The sequence below is a fragment of the Neophocaena asiaeorientalis genome, unplaced genomic scaffold, assembly GCF_003031525.2.
Source record: "Neophocaena asiaeorientalis asiaeorientalis breed wild unplaced genomic scaffold, Neophocaena_asiaeorientalis_V1.1 scaffold825, whole genome shotgun sequence".
NCBI lineage: Eukaryota > Metazoa > Chordata > Mammalia > Artiodactyla > Phocoenidae > Neophocaena > Neophocaena asiaeorientalis.
In genome coordinates, this window is record NW_020173937.1 from 677,751 (window position 1) to 689,757 (window position 12,007).

The 12,007-nt window shown below is 47.3% G+C and overlaps 2 protein-coding genes across 3 annotated transcripts in view; one reads left to right on the forward strand and one right to left on the reverse strand.

The window, feature by feature from the left end:
* The window catches only part of CUL4A (cullin 4A), a 43,187-nt gene extending 40,532 nt beyond the window's left edge, over window positions 1-2,655 (reverse strand). The window contains exons 1-2 of the mRNA XM_024752646.1: window positions 2,623-2,655; window positions 1,842-1,997 (exon numbers count right to left, since the gene is read on the reverse strand). Coding sequence (XP_024608414.1) covers window positions 1,842-1,997; window positions 2,623-2,655 — 189 coding nt within the window. The remainder of the gene's footprint in view (window positions 1-1,841; window positions 1,998-2,622) is intronic.
* PCID2 (PCI domain containing 2) overlaps window positions 2,618-12,007 on the forward strand; it is a 20,799-nt gene continuing 11,409 nt past the window's right edge. For both annotated transcript variants that reach the window (XM_024752652.1, XM_024752651.1), the window contains exons 1-4: window positions 2,618-2,689; window positions 7,935-8,024; window positions 10,118-10,191; window positions 11,416-11,481. In XM_024752652.1, coding sequence (XP_024608420.1) covers window positions 2,654-2,689; window positions 7,935-8,024; window positions 10,118-10,191; window positions 11,416-11,481 — 266 coding nt within the window. In that variant the 5' untranslated portion in view covers window positions 2,618-2,653. The remainder of the gene's footprint in view (window positions 2,690-7,934; window positions 8,025-10,117; window positions 10,192-11,415; window positions 11,482-12,007) is intronic.

The window sequence follows — 12,007 nt, forward strand, 5'->3', positions numbered from 1 at the left end:
TGGGCGAACATATCTGCAAGGCAAACACCTGGTATAGGATGCATGCTCAGAACACGTAATAAACTCAAACACTCGATAAGAAAATAAACACCACCATAAAAAAAAAGCAGATGATCTGAACACACACTTCATTAAAGAAGGTGTATGGAATGGCAACGGGCACAAGAAAAGATACCTAATATCGTTAGGGAAATGCAAATTAAAACCGTAGGGAACTTCCACTGCTCACCTACTAGAATAGCAAAAATTAAAAAGACTGACAATACCCAATGTCAGCAAGCACACGGAGCAGCTGGAATGCTCACACACCACTGGCAGAGAGGCAACACGGTGAAGCCATTTGAAAAAGTTAGGAAATGTCTTGTAAAGTTAAACACACACTTTCCATTTTACTGAGAACCTACTTCTAGATGTTCATCCGAGAGAAATGAGAATTTTTGTCCACACAAAGACTTACCCATGAATGTCTGCAGCAGCTTTATTCATAACCCAAAACTAGACACCCAGACGTCCATTACCTCAGGATAACTAATTGGTGGTCCCCAGAGTGCTCAGCAACAAAGAAACGAATTACTGTCACGACGCATGCATGTGCCCAACTCACAAGCCCTTCCCTAAGCGAAAGGAGCTAGGCACAATTGCACGGTTCCACTGACATGAGACTCTGAAGATGGCAAAACATACCGACACAAGGCACATCAGTGACTGCCAAGGACTGGGGGTTAGGGCACAGGACAGGACCCACTGCAAAGGGGCCTCAGGGAACTTTTCGGGGTGACAGAAACATTCTGTATCTTGATTGTGTGGTGGTTATACAATTGGATACATTTGTTAAAACTTGTTGAAGTACATATTCTACACCGTAATTAAGTCGATTAAACAATACAATAACCTCACACAAACTTAAGACAAAGAAGGGACAGGTGTCCATCGAACTGTCCATGGTAGTCTTCTTTGGGTGGTAGGAATATAGGTGATTTTTATTTTCTTCTTTGTACTTTCCATAATTTTTCACTTATGTAAACAGAAAAATGTAATCACTTATGTAAACAGAAAACAATTTAAGTCTCTTAGTAGAAACTGTGCTATCATATTACCTAAAATGTAGATAATATTAGATCAGTTAGCAAATGTCATTCTTTAAAAACAAGATATCAGGAAAACCAGTCTGTGTGTAACTGAAATATCCCAAAAGCGAAACCTACTTTTGATCATTTCTTCTGGTATTAGAAAAGGAACATCGTTATCTCAAATTAAATGTAACAAAACCAGTCTGCACGTTTTAACTGCAACAATTAATCACAAAACACAACGAAAAGGGGAAAATCCACATTAACATGTCAAACTGTAATAAGAGTTTCATATATAACATAATGGAATTATAATAATAGTTTGCCGCGTATTTGGAAAATATTAGAAGTCATGTGACTCTTAGAAACGCATTTCTCTCCTGTAATGGGTTAACTTTAAATACCCTTCTAGACAGCTGAGGCCTGAAAATGAAATAAAAATCCCACAACCACCAGAAACGGAAAACACTCCTCGACTTGGGACACGCTGCCACCGAACTCCTACTGTTCTTGTTGCACGCAAAGAGTCGATTTCTATTATCCCCTTCATTACTGACTCTGCAACAACACCGAGGAGCACAAGATCCACGTCTGGGTCACATTTCACAGGAGGTGGATAATTGTGCTATTTAGACACTATAAGAAACAATCAGGTAAGTGAAAAACCGGACCCTGGCCCCCTCAGGTCTAAAAGTTCTCCCTAAGAAAACTGCGCGCTTACGTCTCTGAGAATTCTAACGAGCTCTGCTTTCTGCACATGTGCAGCCTTACCTGGTAGAGCTCTTCCAGGTTATATCTGATGGACGTACTACTCTGTATGGCTCTCACTGCTTCATGAAGTTTCTGCCAGGTGTCCTGAGTGTAGTTGTCAGGCAATGTAGGTCTGTCTGTAAATGCAGATGGCGTCAGTGGGTAACGGCATCCACGCTAAGCATCACACATCTTTAAAAAACTATTCCACAAAGAAAGTCCTTAAAAGACACACAGGTAAGGAGCGCAAAAATTAGGTTTTCCCAATACAAGTACCACATTTATAAGTTTCTTGGGTTACAGACTACGCAACCATTCCATCTTCGTTTGGCTAAACAAATACGTCTAGTACTGACACTCAGAATACGCACGTGTAGGAATCGTACAAATCTTAACAGGATTCCTTTACTTAACAAGTGGGTTTCACAAACGTATAAACGTGGAATAGTTCAGCTCTCTACAACATTTAAAGTTGACTGAAACTACTCCAAGCTGGGAGGAAGGTGAAGAATAAGCTTGTAACTGGTGTGTCTGCATCGAAGACGCCTGCTCTGAGACAGTGACAGCGACAGAGCTGGTGAGAAGTGGAGCAAGTAATTAAATTACATCACGAAGAGCTTCAGTCCTGCTACTCGGTCCGGCTCGGCCGTGCGAACCGGGACACCCGAGTTACCTGGCGTCACTCAATGCCATTGGACCAACTATACAGACCAAGGGGAAGGCCCCGCTGGCCCGCGCCGCCCCGCCGACGTCGCAGCCCGAGCGGCCAAGGGGAGGGACCCCAAAAAAAACGACGGGGCGCGCAGCTCCGCGGGGCGGCGGCGGTAGCGGCCATGGCGCACATCACCATCAACCAGTACCTGCAGCAGGTAACTTTCCTCGGCCAACGGGCATCCTGCCAGCTGTCCTCCCGCTGTCTTGGCCTGCGGGCCAGAGCTGGATCCCGGGCGAGTCTGTCCACCAGCTGCGCTGGAGCCCCTGGCCGCGCTCTCAGTTTAGGGGTGTGTGGGGAGGGGGGACAAAGTGGTGGAAGTAACGGGGGGACAGAGCAAGTGGTCCGGCTGCGAGCCGGTCTGTGTTAGCGATCCGCTGCTTACATCCTTTGGGAAGTGTGGCTCTCAGGGTTTTGTCCATACAGCCTGTGAACGCAGCAGCACAGCGCAAACATAGGTATTTATGGATTCAAGGCTTGTAGTCTTTCCTCTGAGCTGTGCTAATTCGCAGAACTAGAACCGTGGTAATAGGGATAAGGAAAGGGTGAGTGGGCTTTTTAGAATTTCTGAAGGGGACTTCACCAGGGCTTTGCTGAATGAGGATGTGCGGCTGGGGAACGGGGAGGAGGCAAGAACGATTCCTAGTTTTTTAGTTGGGCAACAGATGAGCAGGACAGATTTAGAGGGAAAGACAAATGTAGTCTGGGACGTGTCAAGTTGGAGGTGTCTGTTGACAAGCAGGCCAAGATATCTAGTTGGCAGTTGAATATAGTCTAACAAGATTGGAACCATTAGTTGTTTGGTTAGTTGAGTTGGTTAAAACGGGAATCATGAAAAAACAGATACATGCTTTAATCTTAACTTAAAGCTTACAAATATACATTCGTTTGCAGTCTTCTGAAGGATGCCTAAGACCTTTGCTTTAAGGATAAGTCCACCTTGGCCTTATCTTTGCAGAGTTAACATTTTTCAGTATCAGTTTTTATTTAAAGTTGAACAAGTACGTAGACATTTGAGAACCAATGTGAATATTGAGTCTCTCCAGAATTTTATGCTTTCTTATGACTTTTATCTTCTATATACTTGTATCTTTTGTATATTTCTAAGTCTCTTACAGTTTTCTTGCCCACACCTAATCCCAGGGTTTGGGGGGAGGGGCACCATGTGTGCCTTGAACAGTGTCTGAGCCACGCAGTGTGCAGTACAGTTTGTGGGCTGGATAGATGCAGGCAGGTGGAGGGGTGTGAGGCCGAGTGATGTACCAGTGATCGGACCTCCACGTTCTAGTGAGCAGTGAGTTAGAACTCGTGCTGGTCTGTCTGTCTCAGTTTCCTATGCCTCTGTTTCTCCAGACTACCGCTCGGTCCTGTTCCCTGCCTTCCCAGAGGAGCACTCTGAGAATCTCCTTTAATTGTCTGTCTTCTCTGTTCCACCCCACGGAACAGCGGGGTGGCTATGAGAAGAACAGGCATGATGAGTGCTTGGTGAAGGCTTACCGAGAACCAGGCGCTGTGTACACGGCAGCTCATCATTGTCACTGTTTTCCTAGGAGGTTGGTCCATGGCAAGCCGCATTTTACAGAGGATGTTAAGTGACTTTCCAAGGTCACTGGGCTAGTAAGTGGCACATGCAGACTGGGAGTCCTGGCCCCAGAGTCCGTGCTGTGACACCAAGCTCACTACCTCTGTCAGCCCAAGCTTCAGCCATTTCCTGTCCGAGTCAGAACCTGCCTATTCCTCAGCTTCCAAAGTTTATTGTTGCTTGAATCTCAGTGACCCTGTCAGCTTGGACTTATTTCTCACCTTTGCAACATCCTCAGCCAGCAGCCACCTGTGGACAAGTCGCCTGTCGTTCATTTCCCGTGGTCTCTGTGATAACTTCCACTAGCTGTTGGGTCTGGGTTTTGATTTTACCCTCAGTAGCCCATGAGGTGTCTTGTTAGCTTCTTGGATGCTGGCAGAACACATGCGATTCCTGGGTCAGAGACCAGGGACCTTGTTACTCTGTGTGGCTCCCTGGGCCCGAAGTCCCATAGACGGTGTGACAGGCCCAGAAGGGTGGCTGCACATGTACCTGAGAGAGACAGAACCTGGGGAATCTACCTGTTCTGTAGCAGGCAGTAAGCAAGTCTGGTTTTTGTCTAGGGTTGGGATGGGGGAGACATTATCTCATTTCTCAAGGTAACTCGTCACATGAACAGCCCTGAGTAACGGCCCTAGTGAAAGAGCCAGTGGTCCGAGTCTTGTAGTGTGGGACCCCCAGCACGAGGGCCCAGGAGGGCTGTCTCTCAACAACCGGCCCGCGGCGACACCCCCTTTCCGCTCAGCACTCGAGTTTTCGCAGGCATTCCATTAGGTTTCTTTTTGAATTAATTTACCTTACATTTCCCCATGTATTTTACTTTAAAGATTTGTTGTTCTCCTTAGAAAAAGATCAGTTTGCATGCTTCTTCCCGAGGTGGATCTCTCCGTCACTTCTAGTATCTCTCTGAGGGCTGGTATTATTTTTTTTAGTGTGTTTTATTTCATTCTTTTGTCCGTTACACAAACTCTTATTTCACACGGCAGGTTACTTTTTAAAAGCTGTGTCTACATGGCATTGGGGTGCTTTGCCCTTTAGTCTTCTAGAAGAGTCCTCTTGCCTCTTGGGGAAGGGGGCTTTTATGACACGTGACCTTGTTTACATGTCCAGGCCCACGGCCACACGTGTAAATGCCTCACCAGCTGCCGTTATGTGGCTGTTCCTGGTGATCAGATTCGGCTTCAGTCGGCTAGTGTGGATTTCCCGTGGCCTCTCCCAGCACTGGGGATGCTGACAGCACCACCTGGTTAAAGAGGCGTCTGCCCATCAGATCACTGCACTGTTGAGGTACATTTTTGCATTGCGATGAACCTGTAGGCTGTTGGACAGACCCTGAAAACCACTGAGCGTCCTGTTCTCTACACCCTCTCACAAAATGGTTTTCCCAAGTCAGTTATTACGTTATTACGTTAGTGGTTGCCAAGTGGTGATTTCCTATTGTTCTTTCTACATTTACTAGCTAGTATTTCATCAGTTAAACAATGCTTTCCTCTATGCCCCTCTTTTTGAAAGTATCATTATAGATTACTTTTAATACCTAGTTATAATACCTAGTTATAATCCAGGACCAATAGTGAGAATGTTATTATTCTTTTTGAAGCTCAAATTGTCCCAGATTTGGCCACTGAGGGTCCATTCAAACTGGTTTCTGTGGCTTTTTTTTTTTTAACATCTTTATTGGAGTATAATTGCTTTACAATTGTGGGTTAGTTTCTACTGTATAACGAAGTGAATCCGTTATACATGTGTCCCCATTCTGTGGCTCTCTGACATGTCTCTGTCCCTTTTTGAGCCTGGCCTTGCTTTCTGGTACAATAATATATACTCCAGGCTCACCTAGTTCTTTCCCTGTCCCAGTGCTGGACTTGCCCTTTCCCCAGGGAGCTCTGGTTCCTTTTAGTGGGGAATAGAATTTAGAAAACAAACCTGAGTGCTAGGTGTGCCCATTGCTACTGGGGAGCCATTAATTCTATGCCTTTGCAGTGGCTGGAGCTAGAAAATGTATTTTTAAGGAATCACGAGTTCGTGAGTAGACGATCCCCCTGTGGACCAGCTCGGAACCTGCAGAATGCACGGTGACCAGCAGCATCCTGGGAAGAGAATTTCCCCCTGGGAGCGCGCAGAGCTAGTGAGCTGCACTTGGTGAGGTCTGCAGTCCCTGGTCCAGGCCCACAGGGACCGCTCAACGGGCTGACCTGGGGTCCGGCTGCAGGGTCTAGTGCGGGTGTTAAGTGAAAGGGCCAAAGGTTCTGGGGCGTGACACATTAACGGTGACCGGAGCGGGTGACTGGCCTGCCTGCGATTCTAGTGTCGCTGAGCAGTGCATCAGTTCTTTCAGACTTGCCCATAGTCTGTCGCCAGCCTCCTGTTTTCCGTCACACCCCCTGTGACGGGAACGTCGTGGGCTTTATCAGCTTCTCGGAGGCAGGGGCACTGATTTTGTGTATTTTGTGATTACTCATGATAATGCATCAGCAAGTAAGCCTGCACGAATATCTAGTTCCTCGTTGTAAGGTGAATCCCCAGAAGTGGGATTGCTGGCTCAGAATGTAAGTGCATATGTACTTTGTTGAGTAGTCAAGTGGCAAATTCTTTATTTTGTGAACTGCCTTAGAGATGGTGGTGAAACTTCCCCAGTCGATGCTGACTGCAACCGACGAGGAGCTGGGTCCTGGAGGTGTCCAGGCCGCGTGGGCCTCCGTGCCTCCTGGCCGCCGGGTCACCGGGTGGGAGGGTCGCATGCCTCGCCGTTTCCACAGGCAGCTGCACCCCTTCGCCCTCCCACCAGCGGTGGCTGGGCTTCCAGTTGCTTTGTGTTCTCAGCAGCACTCAGGGCGGTTGGCCTTTCAGTGTTCACCCTGCCGGTGGGCGGTGATGTGAGCACCCCTCGTGGGTGTGCATTCGTGTGTCCTCTTATGTCGCCCCTGCATATATTTTCCACACCTAACTTTCTGTGCATAAATGATGCTGTAGTACGTGCAGCTTTATGCTTGGCTTTGTCTTCACTTACATGGTTAGGATTTTTATGTCATTTTTTGCTAAATATAAGTTTAAAATATCATTTGGTTTTCTAATTACAAAATTTCTGCTGCAACGCAGGCCTCCAGTATAGAAATATATAAAATAAAAGTCTCCTCGACCCCCCTGGCTCCCACTCCACTGGCCAGGGGTCAGCTGGTGCGGCCTGGGGCCCCGCATTTCTCCCTGTGCTTACACGTCATATCAATACTTAGTTTTTCTTTTTCTCCAAGATCAAGTTACACAGTTTTTCTGCAACTAATTTTTTTGGAATTAATAGTAAGTATGTTGTGGACACTTTTCCATGTTATTACAAGTAGATCTATTTGATTCTCTTTCACAACACCCAGGCACCCTATTGTGTGACTGTGACATTTATTTGGTCATCGCCTTCCCATTTTTATTTTAAATTTAGGTTGAGTGGAAGTGCTTTGAATTTTGGACATACGTGATTTTCAAGATCTTTTTTCTTCTTCGTAAGCTGTATAAGTGGATTTTCAAAGGTTTCTCAGTATGACTGAGTAAAATTGAATACTTCACCTTCATTAATAAGCAAATAATAAACTGATGGTTTATTCTGCTTTTTCATTGTTTTTAACGGTAAGTCACCTGTTTGCCTCCAGGAGAGCTCATCTTCAAACGCAGTGATTATTTGCTGGCTAAGGAGAGTACTGATTGTTATATGTTGACTCCTTTCAAAGTAGGCAAAGTGAAGTTTGGGGGTGTGCAGTGTGCTGTCTAGGTTCCACTAGGACAGAGTGTTCTGTTTTCTACTTAGCTCTTCTCTTTCCTAACGCTTCAGGTCTATGAAGCAATTGACACCAGAGACGGGTCATCCCTTGCAGAGCTGGTGTCTTTCAAGCACCCTCATGTGGCCAACCCACGGCTTCAGGTAGGTGGTGGGACCACGCACACAGGTGTCTGAGAGGGTGACAGGGTCACCACCTTCCTAAGAAAAGTTTAGACTTTGAGTAGGAAGGAAACTAATATTGCCACTCTTGTTTGAAAATTGCCAAGTTCCTTCACGATTTATCTAATTCCAATTCATTTATTGAGCATTAATTGAGCACTGTGTCTCAGAGTCTGTCCTGAGATCTGTGCTCGTTTTCCTGCATTTAATTCCCGCACGACTTTCTGGGGTTCAGAGAAGTGCAGTAGTGGGGCCAGGTCATCCAAGGTCATCCAGCGGACAGGCAGTGGGGCTCGGGCTCTGCCCAGGCCTGGCTCTCCCTGGAGCCCCAAACCGTGTCCTGTTGCTGCCAGTGCGGTTTTGTTGGCGCACGGCCGCTTGCGTTGCGCGCTGGCTGCCGCAGAGGCACGTGGGCCTTGCAGAGCCTGCAGCATTTCCTGGCTGGCCATTTACGTGAGCATCTGCCAGCCCCTGCTCTAAAATATAAGCATTCTTCTTTTTTTTTTTTAAAATAAATAAATTTATTTATTTATTTTTGACTGTGTTGGGTCTTTGTTTCTGTGCGAGGGCTTTCTCCAGTTGCGGCGAGCGGGGGCCACTCTTCATCGCGGTGCGCGGGCCTCTCACTGTCACGGCCTCTCTTGTTGAGGAGCGCAGGCTCAGTAGTTGTGGCTCACGGGCCTAGTTGCTCCGTGGCATGTGGGATCTTCCCAGACCAGGGCTCGAACCCGTGTCCCCTGCATTAGCAGGCAGATTCTCAACCACTGTGCCACCAGGGAAGCCCTGAACTATAAGCATTCTTGATTCAGATGATGAATGCTGTCCAAGCCATAGATTCTGTGGAATATATTGTGGATATGTTATAATGCCCATTTCCTCGCGGATGGCCGTTACACTGTTGGAGTGTCCTATCAGGGACCTAAATCGTTCTTTCGAAAGGAAGTGCCCTGGGCTTCCCTGGTGGCGCAGTGGTTAAGAGTCCGCCTGCCAATGCAGGGGACACGGGTTCAAGCCCTGGTCCGGGAAGATCCCACATGCCGCGGAGCAATGAAGCCCGTGCGCAACTACGGAGTCTGGGCCCTAGAGCCCGTGTGCCACAACTACTGAAGCCCACATGCCTAGAGCCCGTGCTCCGCAGCAAGAGAAGCCACTGCAGTGAGAAGCCCACGTGCCACAACAAAGAGGAGCCCCCACTCGCCGCAACTAGAGAAAGCCCGTGTGCAGCAACGAAGACCCAACGCAGCCAAAGATAGATAGATAGATAGATTAAATTAAATTAAATTAAATTAAAAAAAAATAAAGTGCTCGGGGTCCTGATGGGACTCGGGTTCAGCTTGCTGGCAGGTTGTCCCTGATACACGTCTGCTCGCCCATTTGTGACCTGAGGCTGATTCCTTCGCTCCAAAACTCCACGTCCTTCCATGTGACAGCTGCCTCGCTGGGCCCGTTGTCTGCCTGGTTGTTTCGTCAGGGACTGTAGGGTGGTGATCTTTCCCATGCTGTCATTCTCCCTCTCTCATTTATAGAGCTGTATCAGTGTGGATTCACTGAGTCCTTTTCTTTTAAATTCAGTGCACTGCATAATCCACCGCGATGCTTGTGTTATCCAGAATTTGGCCACTGGGAGGCGAGGGCAAGTTCGAGGTGAATGTCTGCTGTCTCCCAGGACCCCGAGTGGGCAGTCCTGTCAGCAGGAAGTGGGCAGGAGCGATTGCTGGCCGCCCGACCCCCTTTCCCCCAGGCACTGTCTCCAGCTCCTTTGACCTCACACGAGGCACATAGTAGCTGCTTAATAAACAGATTAAGAGGTACATGAACATGCCTAGAGTATTTCCTGGCCTGTGGTAGACAAAGCGAATTGTGTTCATCTCCTGCCCTGTACGGAGGTCGTGCTTGATAAATATGTGTGGAAGAAATGAACCTTTTTTTTTGAAGTGCTAAAGTGTGAAGAGTTACTGTCAGCTGTAAAGTGTAAATTCTTTTGAAACAAAGGTTTGTCTAAATCTCTTCCTACATGTTGCATTCTTTCTGTCCCAGTTAATTTTATTTTTACTATTTTTCTTACGATCATTTAGATGGCCTCTCCAGAAGAGAAGTGTCAACAAGTTTTGGAACCCCCTTATGACGAAATGTTTGCAGCTCATTTAAGGTAATCCATGAGTGAGGAAGAAAAACAAGCAAATCTGAAAATTGCTGAACTCACTCTAGGGGTTTTATTTAACATTTTATGCTTGAAGCAGTGAAAATTTTCCTTTGAAAAAGTAGATAAGTGTGTTTGTAATTTCACTTTGGTAACACCTATGAAAATCTTGTGAAGTTTAAAATACTTTTAAAAAAATGAAATACTTTCAAATTTTAATAAATGTTTTATTCAGGGACCACATATGTTTTGAAAAGTTAACATGAAATGGTAATCGTGGATGTGTGTGTGTCTTCTGTGTAACGCTCTGAAAAGCATTTGGTACTCATCCTACTGGCCGCGTGGTGGTCTCTTGTGTGTGTGTGTGTGTGTGTGTGTGTCTTCTGTGTTATGCTCTGAAAAGCATTTGGCATCCATCCTACTGGCCGCGTGGTGGTCTTTTGTGTTTGTGTGTGTGTGTGTCTTCTGTGTGACGCTCTGAAAAGCGTTTGGTATCCGTCCTACTGGCCGCGTTGGTCTTTTGTGCAGCAGGCTGTGACGCCCACTGTCGACTTGCGTTTTTCATGGAAACGCCTGGTTTTTAACCTCTTGACCTTACTGGGGAAGAAACTGGAGCAGAGCAGAGCAGATGAAATTCTGCTTTTTATTCACATGTCATGTCTACTGTTTTCACCTCTAAAGCCTCGATCCAGGCAAGCTCCAGGTGTTACAGTGTGTGGGATTTCGTTGTCCTCCTGCCTGCCCTCTTCTCCGGCGTCCTGAGCGGGCTGGGGTCTGGGGGCAGGGTGGGGCAGACCTGCGGGGCCCCTGAGATCTCTGGAAAAGTTGGAGTGCCGCTGTGTTTCTTGTGGCAACTTCCTAGCTCTGCGCAGCATGCGACGAGGCGCCAGGTTTGGGGACGGACTGACTGATGGTGACACTGGCAGCCGGGCGTCTGGGTAGAGTGTCCTTGCCCATTGATGCCCGAGAAGGGCCATTTACGTGTTGTTAGTGGAACCTCTGCAGCTGGGCTTCTCCTTCTGGGACTTGAAAGAACAGGCCCAGCATGTAGCGTGGGATTTCCTCCTGTGCCCGGTGGTCTCTCGTGAGCCTCCTTGCAATCTGCTGGGTCAGTTGAGAGCGCAGCGTTTGTGCTGGGAGCGAGCAGTGCGGTCCGCGTGGTCCGTGCCGGCGCTCAGCGAGTGCGCGCGCTTGCTGCCCCTCCGCCCTCAGTGCCCACCACTTCCTTTCCAGGTGCACGTACGCGGTGGGGAACCACGACTTCATAGAGGCGTACAAGTGCCAGACCGTCATTGTCCAATATCTTTTGTCGTGGGCGTTACTGTTCAGTGTCTAACAGGTACAGCGGGTTACTTGGGGGCTAAGATCCTGAAACGTCAGGCCAGTTTTAGTCCCGCCTTTAGTTAGAAAGCAGGAGAAGCTCACTTAGCCCTTCCACTCAGGTCCTTAAATGTAGCCTGGCCTTCAGACTGTGTCCAGTCACCTACATGGTGGGGAAGAACACTGGTTATGATTAAGGATTTTATTTAATTCTGTTGTGAAGAATAATACTTTGTTGCCTTTCCAACATTCAGTGTAGTTACAGGGATGGGTTAGTCCCCTTGGAGAAATAGAAGAACTTCCAGATCCGGGCACAGATGGAAGAGTGGACGCAACACACAACATCATTGAATTGTGGTCACTGAGGGCCTTAATCAAGCCAATTCTGATTTAAGTCATTTAAGTGATATCTTATGGCTAAGGCCCTGGTCAGTGAGTATTCTAGTACTGTTTATATGTATCTCCAGACTTTTTTTTTTTTTTTTTTTCCGGGCCACGCAGCTTG